This window comes from Emys orbicularis, chromosome 7, assembly GCF_028017835.1.
Source record: "Emys orbicularis isolate rEmyOrb1 chromosome 7, rEmyOrb1.hap1, whole genome shotgun sequence".
Lineage (NCBI taxonomy): Eukaryota > Metazoa > Chordata > Testudines > Emydidae > Emys > Emys orbicularis.
Genome location: NC_088689.1, coordinates 104,907,915 through 104,923,716, shown reverse-complemented (window position 1 = coordinate 104,923,716; position 15,802 = coordinate 104,907,915). Strand labels below are relative to the sequence as shown.

The window sequence follows — 15,802 nt, the reverse complement described above, 5'->3', positions numbered from 1 at the left end:
TGAGGCTGCCCCCTGTCGGGAGAAGGGCTGTATGATTCCCCGAACGGGTGCTGCCCGGTCCAGGCGAGGCCCGCTTCGTTCCACTCCACCTAACAAAACCCGCCTGACTCCACTCTTCCGACAACGTTCCGGGCTGTGTGTGAATGACCTAGTGTCTGACCAGCAAAGTGTAATAACCTCCCCATGTAAACACTCCCCAGCCGCGCAGTCGGAGTACAGGCCGGAGGGTTTTGAGCCAGAAGAAAATGTTTCCAGCGTCCTAACCTTCCTTTTACACCCTCCCTCTCTTTTATTCCTGAAACCCAGCCTTAAAAACACACCTACGGGACAGAGCTGCTTGCACTAGGGCCATTGTGCGTGAGACACTTCGGAGTGAGAACTGTTACAGGAGGGGGGAGCTGCTACTCCCTTCTTGACCTTGCCCCAGATGTTTACTCGTTGGGATTTTTCTGGCTCTGCGGGATTTTGATTGTAACTCCTTTCTGAGCTCTCCTCTAAGAGTCGTCGCCTGGCTCTGCTCACAGTGGTTCTCCTGTAGGTGCGCACTCCCCCATGCGAGCCTGGCCCGTTATACGCCGGAGGACTGTCTGCTTTTGCTGGCTATGCAGAGCCTGGGCTCTTGATTCCATGAACCAGTTGACTTGTCAATGATTTGCAGTTGTGGCGCTTAATCTCCCTACTGCAGAAACGCTCGGGAGGGTGTCACTGGCAGTAAGGATCAACTTCGGTTTCCTGGGTGTACTGCTGCCCACGGGCTGAATCCTCTTATAACCGCGCGCATTGTCCCCACAAAGTTCCATTTCTACCCCGAAATGACATACGCACCCGCTCGTTTCACATCTGCGCTACAGATGCTTGCGAAGACAAGTGACTAGTAACTGAGTTGGAGCAATGTCTAATTAGTTGCTGTCAGTAGGAGCCGATCAGTTAATTAGGTTTCAGTTTGTATCCCTTTCTGGGCACCGAAATATCCAAATTCGTCCAAACCCCTATTTCGAGTGTCAGAGTCCACTGCCAATCTTGCGAAGTTAGCTTATGGTGCATAAATCTTTTTACGATTTTCTAAGCTGCTGCTAAAAAGCACATTTGACTTTAATCATTACGGTGCCCTCCGCAAACTGTCACTTATACACACATTAATTTCCCCAGATTTAATTCTTGTAATTTAGGAGAGGCCAATCCGAGTTCTAAATTTACATATTTTCTTTGTCATATTTTTAAAACCTTAGTACAGTATTTAGCGCACTGGGTGACTTGCCAGGTGTGAAACGCGAAGTGGGTGGTGGAGGAACCATTTACACCTAGTAAGAGATATCAAGCGGATCTAAAGTCCCTAGTGCTACAGCCCTGCATCCGAAGTGACAGAGAGAGTGTGGATGTAACAAAGCTCATCACACGCAGGCATGGGCATGTGGCTGTACACTAATCCCAGCTTTCTGTGCCCTTGAATGCTGTGTGTCCGGGCAGCTTTTATGTTATCAATTTCCTGTGTGTTGCTATGACAATTCTTCTCTCTCTCTAAATGCCTCCCCAACGCCGCCCCCCCCCCCAAAAAATTCAGGAAGAATTAAAAGCACCTTTAATTCACTACTAACGTTTTTGAGAATGAATAGGGAGCCCCCAAGTGTTGAACTGCCTTTAAAAAAAATTAAATTACTCTCCTTACAAGTCCTGCCTTATGAACTAAAGCCCGATCGAGTAACCTATTTACTGGAAGTGTTTAACTTATTAATTGGCATCGATATTTTATGCGCGGGCAGAGACCTTGGGATGTAATAACTCACTCCAATTTCTGCTTGTACATTTCCGTTTACCATTGGCTTTTCTGCTGCGCGCATTGGCCGCTCTCCCCTGAAACCTTGTAAAGGCAGAGAGTTGGCTGCGCTCGTGGAAGGGGAGTTTATTTAAACACAAAACAAAAACACAGGGCTGGATTTATGGATTTCAGAGCAATGCCCTTTTGTAACTCAGGATTATTTCAGCCTATTCAGGCGAGGTAGGAAAAACTGGATAAATCCAATGGAAACCCTTCGGCACAAAGTGTTTAAAGCCATCAGGGGAGCTCTTGCTTTTCCCCGTCATGGTGAGCAGGCAGCAGTCGGGGGGATTCTGATCCCTAGCGAACTCCGTGCGTGACTGCGCCTGACAATCCAGATTCTCCTCCCTTCATACTGTTGGGAAAAGTTGAAGGTTTTCCTGTAACAAAGAAATTCCCTTAATCTGTGGGCATGAGGCTCTCCTCTTCGTTCCCACTTCAGCTCCTTCTGAAAACCTTAACCCCCCTATTAGGCAGCTGGGAGTGTTTAATAGCAATTAGACCCCGGGCTAATAATACCCATCCGGAGCAAGGCCTCTGCCGGCGATTCCAATCGGCAATCGGAGTGCGCTGAGCTCCGGAAAGCGGCCCGCTTTCTTCTCCTCGCCGGGGCCGGGAACAGGACGGGCTCCGCCAGAGCGCAGCCGCTCTGCATCCAGTCTCCAAGTGCGCGCAGTGTCCTGCAACCCGCGCCCCGAGGGAGCCTCTGGCGCGCCACTCCGCCCACCCTCGGTGGGTGCCCCAGGAGACGGGAAAGCTCCTTCCCGGGCTGCGTGCCCCCGCCAGCCCCCTGGCACTGCAGGTGCTCCGCGCCGGGCAGTCCCAGCCTCACCCCCAGCTAACGCACCCGTCACTGAACCAAACCGTTCCCAGGCTCCACTAGCCGCGGAGCTGAGCGCCCAACTCCCCCGGGAGCTCGGGCCCCCAGTGTCGGCGCTGATGGACGGGGGCTCCCCTGGCCCTGGGTCCCGTTAGCGGCCTCTCCCCGCGGAGTGGATCGCTGGCTCCTTTCCTGAGAGCCGGCCGGAGTTGGGCTTGCGGGGCGCCCGGTCACTCGCTCTGAGTGCGCTCCCCGGGCTGCTGCCGGGCGAACCTGTGTCCCAACTCCGCGCTCCCTCTGCCCCGGGGGCGGATCTGCCGGCTCTTCCCGCAGGGGGCTGGTTTGAATGGACTCCTGTCGCGGCGCCGCCACCTCCCCAGTCCCAGCGCCGTGTGGTCACTCCCCAGTCCCGGCGCGCTGGCGAAGCTGGGATGGGGTCCGCGGGGCAGGCGGAGACACAATCTCGACCCACGGGCGCTTCGTCTCCTGGCAGAAGAGGCAAACCCTCCCCGACCTCCAGCTCCCATGCGCCCTACTTGTAGTGACGGCGCAACGCGATCCTGTTTCCCCCCGATGGTGAAATCAAGCGGGAGAGCCCCCCACGCCGGCATCTTATCCCGTGCTGCCTTGGTGGCTTTCTTAGCTCCCCGCCCCACCTCCGGCCGCAATCAGATTGGGGATCCCTGGAGGGCCCAAATATCTGTCTCCCAAATGAGGAGAATCAGAACCCCCCCCCCCCCTTCGGGTTAGAGAGGCATTTCGAGCTGGGAAGGAGAAACACGCGTCGCCTGACAACGGAATGAGCTTTGCTCGGAGGAGATCTGCCTCGTTGGTTCTCATCTAGAAGCAGCTCCCAAAATGGCCCATAAAGGTGTCATTTGTGTGTGGGGGTTGGGGGCCGAGGAACATCCATTGTTAGTTTGGAGTTAATGTAACAGCTGAATCTCCCTGCCCTCCCCATTCCCAAAACACCCCCGCAACTTGATGCATCATCTTCACTTTGCCCTTGATGTGTTTGCTCCACTTGTTGCTTCTCCCCTGTCCGGGCACCCTGTAGACTGCTCCTAGAAGAATGAAAGTGGAGTAAGTTTTTTTTTGTTTTGTTTTGTTTTTTTGCTGCTGTTAAAGTGTGCGACTGAGAATAAGGGATTTTTTCTAAGAGATTGGGTTTGGCACTGTGCTTTGATTCAACGGCACTGAGACATGTCTGTAGTCGCTGGGCAGCCCTATAAGCAGAATCGCAGTGAATAAAATTTCCTTGTCAGGTTGCGTGGGTGGACTAATTTGGACTAGAAATTGCCTGCATTTTGCCACCAAAAACTCACTTGAGAGAAGGGCAGTCAGTCAAGAGTCAACTTAAAAGGGACCCAGGATACCTCCCTTGTTTAAACTTGTATGCTTGAAAATGATCTGAGAAACAATAAACAATCTGTTCCTTTTATTTCTCCTCCAGAAATCCATTGGAATATTAGTCCAAGGAGGTGCTTTGGGGACAGTTGGCAGTGCAATGGCCTCCAAGTACCTCATAGTGGTTCTGGCCATTTTCTCCTCTTTCGCCCAGGTTGTAATAGAAGCCAGCTCTTGGTGGTAAGCATCTTAAAATATACTGACTTTATTTAAAAGAATATATTTAATTTGTTTGGTTTTTATATATCTTATCTCTTCCTAGGGAAAGTGCTGTATGAATAGGAGATTTTTAGCAATACTCAATTTCTGGGATAACTGTAAATCCAAAGGAAATTTATTTTCGCCACCATTAAAGTAGCAAAATTAAATTTCTAAATGGGTCACTTAAAATCTCATTCTACAGGGTCTGAAATAACAAATGTAAGGGAAAGCACTGAATTCCATGTACAAAATATTTTACCCACAGATTTTTTATTTTTTTAATTTAAACAACTTTCTAAATAGACCCAGGAGCTGAGTTTATATTTCTTGTAGCTGTTGGGGGGCGGGGGGGGGAGGGACTCTAGTTAATATCTGGATTTTTTTAATGTTTCTATTATTTGGGGGCTTTTTTTTAAGCAAAACCTCTGCTCTCTCAGTTGAACACTTTCTGACTAGCAGTCCTGTTTTAATCATGTGAAAGCACATATGGACCTCTTTTAAGAATTGGGAAAACATGATTAATTTTGTTTAGTGTCTGTACGTGCCTCTGTATCTTTTCTATCAGTTAGAAGAAGCTAGTAGTTGTCTGTAACAGCATCTAGCAGTTGGTACTTAAGGATTTCCTTATTTTCTCATAATTGTGTAGACTGAAAGTTGAGGTTGAAAATTCTAAATCGTGTGGTATGCTTGGGAGTTGTTTTGTTATTATTTTATGCACTTCTATGGCCAGACAGTTGCTTGGGACTTCTTGTAACTTTACCATGCCCACAGAAATTTGTAGGGATGGGGTGAAATTTGAATCCTGGCATTCAGGTACATTGAAGACTTGGCAAAGACAGTCACTAAAGCCTGCTGCCATCATTCTATACATGTGGCCAGTTGTCTTCTGTACAGCCTTTAAACAAGAGTTGGATGATTTTCATTGTTGTTCAAAAGTTTTCCTCTTGGTCACAAGAACAGGAGTGGGTAGATTTATACTCTAATATTGTATTTGTCCTCCCAATGTTAATCTAATTCTTTCTTTATGCAGGTCTTTAGGTATGAATCATATGAATCCTATGAACCCTGTTCAGATGTCAGAGGTATATATAATAGGAGCACAGCCACTATGTAGTCAACTAGCAGGACTTTCCCAAGGACAGAAGAAACTCTGCCACTTGTATCAGGACCACATGCAGTATATTGGAGAGGGGGCAAAGACAGGCATTAAGGAATGCCAGTATCAGTTCAGACACAGAAGATGGAATTGCAGCACTGTGGACAACAACTCTGTTTTTGGCAGAGTCATGCAGATAGGTAGGAAGCAAAAACTTTCTGATCAAACTGTTGCCTAAGAATGTGTGTAATATGTACTTAATGTTCTGTATTAGACACTGTTGCCAAGTTCTTAATCTGTGTAATTATAGCTGACAAAAAAAACCCTATTTTTAGTCAGAGTTGATTTTCCGCTTGCTCCCACCCCTCAAAAAAGTGAAGGCAAAAAACCATCTGAATACAAGAATGCAGTAGGAAAGAAAAAGTGGCATTAAAATACTCATTAACTTTAAGGAAAAAACTGAAATAAAATAATGGTATGTTTAAAACTAACTAAAAAGTAGTAGTGTGTGGCAAAAATATCTGGGTTCCAAGATTGCTCATGCTGTGTAATAAATTAATTTTATGTAGCAGTTAACTGACATTCTCCATAGTATTTATAAACAATGCCTTCTCATTTACTGCCAGGTGTGGTAAAATCCTTCTATGGTTTAAAGAAAGTTGGCTTTATAACAGAAAGCAGCTCTATAATCCATACAAAATAATTTTTATCAGGACAAAGTGTACTTGTAATTTATGTTACATATAATAACATAGCTGTTAGGAAAGGATGTTGCAAAGGAATCTGCCTATCCCAGTGTGCTGGGGTCCCAACCTCTTTCCTGTTAAATCCGTCTTCAAAATTCAATTGTTCCATGCAACCCACATAGTACAAATAATTCTTATAATTTAGGGGCCCGATCCTGTTCCCATTGAAGTTTATTGCAAAATTCTCATTGACTTCAATGGTACAGGATCAGGCCCAAAGATGGACCTTTCCTCTGAATTTTTCAGTCTTTCTCTATCTACTGAATCCCTAGCCAGAGGAATCTACTTTCTATCGTCTTCTGTGTTTTATACAGCATTTGTACTGGCACTTAATCTCAACATTGCTCTAGCTCATAGCTTGTGCACAGTAGCTTTTTAATTTGAGATCTAAATTAAATCCTTTTCCAATGCTTTCCTATCCTGTTTCAAAAAGAATGGTTTAAATTACATTAAAAACAACTTTATTTGTAAATTGCTTAGCCCTCGCATAGCTTGAAGGAATACTGTCAATTACATTTGGCCCTAAACTTAACTTTTTGTAAAAATAAAGCTTTTATAAAACCTGAAATGAATAGAAAAGTGCCAGAGTTTAAAAATATCCGAGGAACAGTGTCTTTTAAACAAATAGACATTCCCCGGTCTTTTTTTGCAACCCCAGCATTGAGAACTTAAAAACTAAACTCACTTCTCATTGTTCAAGCTGAGCAAGATCCAAAAAGCAAGGTAAGCATGAAAAACAAATGTAACAGCCTTGAGACTTTTCAGCTTTAATCTTCTTGAGGTTACAACTAAAACCAGTAAAGAAATGTTTAAATCTCTGGCCCCAAACTTCAACCGTTATTACTCAATTACGTTCAGCTGATTCAGTGGTGTGAATTAAGATGGCAGGATTGGGCCCATATCTGTGTTGTCAGTGTTTCCAGTATGAAAGGTTCACACTGTCAAGTGTCACACGTCTGGTCCCAAGGGTTTATTACAAGTTGAAAAACTTTGCCCTCTTCACTACTATATGACTGTATTAATTAATATCTATGTAGCAATTTATCATGTAATTAAGCCACTTTTAGTAACTGCAGATACAAGTGAGTGTATCCAACACATAAAGATCCTAAAAAGTGTATTAAGAACAAGAAAAGTATTGTTGTTTTATAGTTGTATTATTTTACATTTTGATGTGAAGTACATGGCAGGCTGTTGTTCCTCTTGAATAGGAGAAAAAAGTCTGAGGTCTGAGTCTGATTATACTTAAACCAGTGTTCCATTGGTAGAATCATTTGATTGTCAGTAGAGTTGCTCCTTATTCTCCCCGGTGTGAGATGATCATAACTGGATCCTGAGTCTGCAGAGTTTTGTAGGATTTTGTCATTTATGCTAATGACTGAAACATAAGTAATTCTGCATTGAGGAAGCTTTTTAGAAAAGCACTGACTTGATAGTGTAATAAATACCACAGATCAACTATGTCCATTTATATTTTTTCTTCCAGGATTTATCAGGCAAAGTTATCTAAAGCTGTACCAATAAACCAAGCATTGAGTATAGAAACTGAATATATGGTTTACTGAACATTAAATTTACAGGGCTTTTATTCTGTTACCATAGCTTCCTCTCAGTTGATCATTTCTTAATTAGACTATTAAAATCCTGCTATATGCAATATATTGTGCTGTCCTTTAGTATTTTAGTAGACCTAGAACTAATGCATATTTGGACCCTATTTTAAACATAGGAAAGGAATATTAACATAAAACAAACTAAATGGATCTTTTCAACAACTGCATGGGAGAGAGGTCCAGTCTAATCACGTCTGCAGATAGTTTTGAATGCTCTCGAAATACAGGACAAAGAGAATGTTTTGTATCTTATGCCCAGATTTAGATAGATTTTGTTTCTTTAAATTTATTTTTCTGTGGCACTTCTCTAACCAGTAATATGTACATGGAACAATGTCCTATTTTTATGTTACATATGCAGGACATAGAGGAACTCAAACATGTTTAGATGGTGTGTGTTCTTGCAATGGCCACAATAGAGATGGATGTTGAAGAAATGTGGGAAAAGACAGACATGTTGGATGCTGGAGAAAAGCATGTTTGTGCCTAAATACTCTGGAAAAACTATTCCAGAGCAATTTATCCATGTGGAAATGTGACTCCTATAATGTTTCCAAAGTCAATGAGAGATAGGGTGATGTGTTGGGTTAATAGTGGTTGTGCAATCTAAAACTACCTGCCCTGAGATCCATTTCAGTGGATTAGCCAAATTTTGCTTTAACTAAAAAATGGAGTTGAATATATGCAACTTGCTCTTTTAGGGACAATTTTCTCTCACTCATGTTCCCCTTTTCACACCCTTCAATCACATCCTTTCTTCCTTAAGGATTCCTTAAAAATGCACCAAGACCTTAGATTTAAAACTCAGGTTTTTTTAACTTTATGGAGTACACAAGATAATTAATATGTGTAAACCTGAGCTAACCATACATTTTTCAAAAAAAGATCATAGACAAAAGAAAAAATTCTGCATTCCTTACCTAGGCAAACATCCCATTAACTTGAATAAGGACTGCAGAATAAATCCAAAACATGCATTACAGTACAATCCAGAATTTAGCTTTAAAATCTGTTCAAGCAGTTCCTCCAGTTAATTTATGGTAAATGCAAAATCAAAAACATATAACACCAACATTATTACAACCCCATAGACTACTCTTGTGAACCTTTATACTCAGGAGTAACCCATAACCCTTGCAAGTAGTCTCATGAGTGAGTATCTTCTGGAATGGACCTAGCACTGAGGGGAAGGGTGGTTCTGATTCTACTATTTTAGAAATGGTCTTCCCCAGTATATGACCTCTGATTCTTTTCATTTAAAGAACAAATTATTTGAAAAGGCAGCAGTTGTTACATTAACAGCGCTGCTCTGAACATAGTGTTAGATCTATGTTAAATACAGATTAACTGTGAGTACTGTTCATAATATACAGTGGTGCCAACAGGCCTAAATCAGAAGTGAGCCTTTGGTGGCAGGCCCTGTACAAACAGTCCCTGCCTCAAAGAACTGTTATCCAAAAATCATATCTGACAAAACCCTGATTTTTACAAAAATGTTTCTCCCGCAAGCTTGGTAAAATCAAGGTTTACCTAGACCAACTCTATTTTTGGACTAAAGAATAGAAGGAAAACTAACAGTTAAACCAATAGCTAGCTAACTTTGATTTTCAACTTCAAATTATGTTTTAGCCTGATCCAACAGTCATTTTAGTTGTCTTTCCTGGAGAAGGTCTTCAGGCTTGAGCCTGTTATGATGAAAAGTAGCGTTTTTGGCCCTACTTCCTGATAAGAAGAAATGCAAACTTCCAGAAGGCTCTATAATGTTAGCCTTGTTTTCATGAAAGACATTTGTTGTAAAATAGAACTCTTGCCATTCCTGAGATGGATGTAGCTGGGTTCTAGGTAACAATGGATCAGGATGATGTCTTGTTGAGGAAGCTGTTAATGAATTTATCTTCCAGTGAGGATATCCTGTGACAAGCACATATGAACCAAGAGCTTTTTCTGTCATCACCTTGAATGAAACTTATTTATCTTAAAATGAAAGTTGGAAAAAATTGAATGTAAGGGAATCAGTCCTTGGCTAAAACATTTAATACACTCCTGTCCCAGGCTCGCTCTTCCCTGCAACTTATAGAAATGATTGGAAGTGGCTTCTTTTGCTGTATGAAATCTTCCTATTAGTTGAGTTATTATATCTTTATTTTTAAATAACCCTCTTCAAAGTTGCTGGCCAGTTTATGTGCAGGGCAGAGTATTGACAAGTATCATTCTGGTGTGCACTTTCTTTGACACCAGCAGGCTTTGTGAAATGCTGTAACTTTAAATAAATTGGAATAAATGAGTGAAGTAGATAAATCATGTTCAAGAAGTAGTAATTTAAGGAACAGACTTCTAAAAGTTGTATTTAGCATCTTTAAAAAGAGAAGATGGGAAGCAGCCAGGCTCTCTAACCCATGGACACAATTATTGTTGGAACCCATTGCTAAACATACTCCTAGGGCCTGATTCTCCTCTCAATTGTACCACTGTTGCGCCACAGTGTTCCCTGGTGAAAACCAGTGTGAGAGGAGAATCCAGCTCCTGCTCTTCATAACTGAACCTCCACTTTCTGTCATTGATTTGTTTGCTTTTGCGGGGGGGAGGAATAAAAATATTTCCATGGAGACCTCTTAGGCTAAAGCACACTTCAAAACCCCATGAATTTCATATATAGTATTTCCCCATGCCCTGAACTGAATGTCATAGAACATGTGCAGACTTGCCTTTAACACTTGCTTTCTCTTTCATTGCAGGCAGTAGGGAGACTGCCTTTACTTACGCAGTCAGCGCTGCCGGGGTGGTTAATGCAATGAGCCGCGCCTGCCGAGAGGGGGAGCTCTCCTCCTGTGGCTGCAGCAGAGCGGCCAGGCCCAAAGATTTACCCCGGGACTGGCTGTGGGGTGGCTGTGGGGATAACATCGAATATGGCTACCGCTTCGCCAAGGAGTTTGTGGATGCTCGGGAGCGTGAGAGAATTTATCAGAAAGGCTCTTACGAGAGTGCTAGGATTTTGATGAACCTGCATAACAACGAGGCTGGAAGACGAGTAAGTGGCTGAGTGGCTCCTTCCCCTTGCCCAAAGCAGCCTGCCTGGGAAGGGACACACCTAATTAATGATAGAGAGATAAAGAACAGTGGCATGGATAACTTTCTCTGAAGGTCCTTAGCTCATGCACGTGTTGGTTTTTCAAGGAAATATTTTCTTTGCCTTTCTTAGTCCCCAGTGAAATCTGCTGGTGAGCTCAGAAATCAAAACCTTTAATATTTGGCCTTCTTCAAATGCAGAGGGAAAGCGTGTGAAGTTGGGTTTAAGTATGGGGAGGGGGAGAGAGAGTGTGTGTGTATGAGTATTCCTGAGTGACAACACTACTGCCCATTGGGTTTTCCGTTCCCTACCCCATAGGATCAGTGGGAGAGCAGCATATCTTGTCTTCCTCCATGTTCTGTTAGTTACAACCCTACAGTTCACTGTGAGTTTTCTGCAGAATAGAGTTTTATTGGTTTATATTTCCAACCAATCCAATTTGCTTTGGAGGGAGAAGAGAAGCACCAAACTCCCCAGAGTGGAATGTTCTTGCAGGGTTAACATAATTTCCCCCACCCCTTTTGAGGATGTGAAAAGCTTATGATTAGAAAAAACCCTCCTCTGTGGTGAAAAGTGTTTTTTGTGGCTTATTTATCTTGAAAATGCCTTAAATAAATAGGTGTAAACTTTTTTTTTTTTTTTTACAATATTATGAACTCGAGCCAAAGTCGTTATTTTCCTAGAGCCTGTGGTGCCAGAAATAGTCTGCTGGAGACTACTCTTGGGTTTGAAGGTGAGGACAGATGAAAGATAATTGAAAATTAATATTATTTAAATGTGAGAGGAGGGTATGAAATATGAAAGCAACGGAAAGGTCAGTTTACTACTAGAAAGAAGAAAAATAACTTTCACAGTTGTCTACAGATACTCCAGCAGTTTTTTCCCCCTTCCCAGCCTCCTCTTTGCAGTGCCATCTGGCAGCATCGAAACTCTTTTTAAATGTTGGGTGGAAGTTGCATAAAGTATCCACCTAATGTGTCAGACCCCAGGATTTTTGGGGCAGTGTCAACACTGACTCTTATTTCTATTTATACAGGGTAAATGACTGAGATCTTGCTGCCAAAGCTTTATAAAACGGATATTGCTGCGTAGGTCAGTCCCCCACCCAAAGGTGTTTGGGGGTTTCTTCTGGATGCAGTCTCTCTTACACAGCAGTATTTTGGATGGGAGGGTACTGCTGAGCCAAGAGCAGACAATCAGCTGTCGCACAGCCTGTAATAGAAGAAATCTTAACTCCTTTCTCTAGTACAAGCCTCAAACTGAGATTAGTTGAGAGAGTAAAAATAAAATAAAGGGCTGTTTGAAATTTCTCAATGAAACAGCAAAATCCTTTCCCCTGCAATAGGGCAAATTCCTAAAATTGAATGCAACATGAATGATTCTACTGAGGACTTGTGTGCACACTTAGGGGGTGTGTGTGGTGTGTGAGAGGGGGGTTGAGAGCTCACTCCCTTTGGTGTGGGTGGGGGAGGGAAAGTAGGGGTGTGTTAGGGGCTCTCTTCCCATGTGTGTAGGGGTGATGGGGATGTTAAGGGAGGGGGGAGGGGTGCGCGCAAGCTATGTAACAACCACATTGACACCTTTGTTTTCCCTCCTCCTCTTTTCTCTCGCTTAGACCGTGTATAACTTGGCTGATGTGGCCTGTAAGTGCCATGGGGTGTCTGGCTCTTGCAGCCTGAAGACCTGTTGGCTGCAGCTGGCTGATTTCCGCAAAGTGGGCGATGCCCTGAAGGAGAAATATGATAGCGCTGCTGCCATGAAACTTAACAGCCGGGGCAAGTTGGTGCAAGTGAACAGCCGCTTCAACACGCCCACCGTCCATGACCTGGTCTACATTGACCCTAGCCCCGACTATTGCGTGCGCAATGAGAGCACCGGCTCCCTGGGCACCCAGGGCCGCCTCTGCAATAAGACCTCAGAGGGCATGGACGGCTGCGAACTCATGTGCTGTGGCCGGGGCTATGACCAGTTCAAGACAGTGCAGACAGAGCGCTGCCACTGCAAGTTCCATTGGTGCTGCTATGTGAAATGCAAGAAGTGCACAGAGATCGTGGACCAGTTTGTGTGCAAATAGGGGGTGATGAGGTGGGAGGAGCTTCTTCCGCCTGCCAGCAGGGGTGCTACCCCCAGGACAATCTCCACTTTATTTATAGAGTCCAATGATTTTTTTCTTTTTATAAAGGTTACAAAAAGAAGTGACTGGAACCTTTTCTGCACCCATCCTAGGACTGTGTGTGGTTTATATTTTTGGCAACAATGGGGGAGAACCCAAGAAAATATTTATTTTACCCCAAAAAAAAAGACTTAAAAAAAAAAAAAATAGTGTAGTTTGAAGGGAAAGCCAACATATTCTAACTTAGTCCCATGAGTCATAGTACATGTGCAACCGGCAAATAATTCTGAGGTGCTTGGGATCTGAGAATGATCCTTATGAACACAATAACCCACAAACCTGTGCATGATTTTAGCTTCAGTGACCAAAAGTAGTCTGATAGATACATACAAAGTTGATCAATATATCCAGGGGTCCATAAAAGGAGGGTTGGTATATCCACAGGAGGGCTCAGCACAAAGTTACTATGATGTCAATCACATGACTGCAAGGTGCTAATTTAAATGTGAGGTAATTAAAGGGTACGAGCGCATAAGACTTCTAAAGGGTTCAGCTGTGCTATTTAGGACCTAAAGTCTTGGGTCCAGTAGCTAGCAAGACCAAGAAAAAATCTGCCTTGATTGACGCTAAAGGTGTACATCAAAGCAGGATGTGACCTATCAGCTCTTCATCTAGTTATGTATGAAGTGTGAGTATTCCATCTTAGCAAGCAATGCCTTACTGATAAAGAATATCAGGAGCAAGTGACCTCTGAATCTCACCGAACAGTGTGCTCTGGTCTGACCCAATAGAAATTGCACTACTGCAGCTGTTTCACTGTCCCACTCTCTGGAAAGCCCTTTAGGAAACAGAATTCCCCTAATTTGAAATGCCTTTTTTTAAAAAAAAGTCGTGTGATAGCTGGCCAACTTTCAAAACACAGCTTAGTAAATAACCCCTCTTATCCAAGGAAATTAATAATTAACCATCAATCATTCTTGAGATGGTCGGTTTATTGTGGATTTTGGGAAAGCTTTGACTTGAGGAGACAATAGTTTCATCTCTTAATGATGTTAAGTGGCTATTTTAGTTCAATGAAATATTGCAGCAATGCCAAATTTATCGTCTGATGTCTTCAGTACACGTGCTTTAGATAATATATTGCAGGTATACACTAAAACTGTTCAGACTATACTTGAGCAGTTACATATATACGGGAAAACTGTGGTCTGCTGGTGTCTGATATTTCAGAGCTTTTTGTACATATATATTTCAATACAGCCAGTGATTTTTATAAAACTGCTAAAGTTACAGAGGCAGTTCATCAGTTAGGAGCATATTATTCCCCCATTTCCTTTTACAAATCACTTTTAGGATTTTTTTTATACTGATTCTAGCATTCTTGGTGTCATAACACAAAGGTTTTTAAGAATACTTTAATTACAAAGAATAAGCCTTTTCTTAACCTAAGGGGGCTTCTTGGGCTACAGGTAGAACAGATACCATGCACTTGAATTCACACTGGTTTGGAGACTGCTTCTCTCTTCCACTTTCCTACAAGGGCATTATTGATTATCATTGACACAGAAACCTTAAAATTCCCTAGCACAAACTCTATTTGGCCCTTCGTTTGTTTTAAGGTTTTTGTAATTTTTTGAGATGGAAATCAGTACCTACTACAGCAACTTCTTGCATTTTCCCCAATACAGTGTATTTACAAAAACACAGTTAGCATTTGTCATTGGTTCAGAAACCTCACCCCAAATCATTTCCATCCCATAAATTAAACAAATTGGCATTCAATATCAAACAAGTAAAATCCTCCACTTTAGCTTAGTCATACTAAAGCCTTAACTTCTCACAAGCCTATAAGCTGTTGCATTAAGTTCATCTTGATCATTTATCAGCTTTTGAAATGATGCTTTATTGCTCTTAATTTATTAAGAACATATTTACCCCTCTCTTCCAGATGTTTGCAAACAAAGTATCTTAAAATTAAAAAAGGCACTACTTCATTGAATATGTCACTTTTGGTTTTTATTATACAAAAACCATAGTCCTTTTTTATTTGCTGAATCACATCTTGTTCCTTTTTTAGTGACTCGTGTCTGTGAGCAGAGCTGAGTTTAACGATCCTAGCTTTTAAAATACTATTTAATGTAAAATATTTTACTTGTCATTCAGATATTATGTAAATCTTCTATGTCATTTCCTCTGTTTGTTCTGTACATTTAATGTACATATTTCTGTCTTGCGTGATTTGTATATTTCACTGGTTTAAAAAATTTTTTTGAAAGGCTTTACGCCATAATGGAAGATAGACTATAAAAATAAAACTTTGGTTGTATGTTGGGAAGTGGTTTTAATTATCTTTCAGAGGAGGATTTGTTAAAACAATGAAAAGGTTGACTTTTAAAAAATTTACTACGTGGTAAAACAGGGAAGTGACCCTATGCCAAACACACAAAGTATAGCTTGAAATTTTATTTCTATATTAAGAACGCTTACCGATGTAACAACTTTTTTGGGAAAAAAACCTTATGACTCTGTGCACCACAAAATATTCTGTAGATGGTTAGGAGCCCAGCTGACAAGTGGCCAAAAGAATTGAATTACTGAACAATTATGCATGTAGCTTTCAGTGTTTTAGCGGTTTGTTTTGTTTTTAGCAGTTTTGGAGTCATGGGGGCCTGATCCTGGAAACCTTTTAATCCTGTGAATAGCTCTTACCTGAGAAGCCCTACTGGCTTCAACTGAGCTACTGGTGTGAATCAAGGCTTTATGCAGGAATAAGAGTTTGTAGGACCTGGGGACTTGTAGCTGGATTTTTGTTTTTTGTCTGACTAAATTTTTAGTCTAAAAAGCCGATTTTCTATAGTTTCAATTAAAAATCAACAGTTCTGCCCAGACTTCTTGTCCTGAAATTTGGAGTATGTATAAACAT

General features: G+C 42.2%; 1 protein-coding gene across 1 annotated transcript; it reads left to right on the top strand.

Moving 5' to 3' along the window:
• Positions 1–3,435: 3,435 nt before the first annotated feature.
• Positions 3,436–12,840, top strand: WNT5A (Wnt family member 5A). Its single transcript, XM_065407153.1, is given in 5 exon segments — positions 3,436–3,507; positions 4,090–4,223; positions 5,275–5,540; positions 10,435–10,727; positions 12,382–12,840. Coding segments are annotated over 5 exon segments (1,224 nt in total).
• Positions 12,841–15,802: the final 2,962 nt, after the last annotated feature.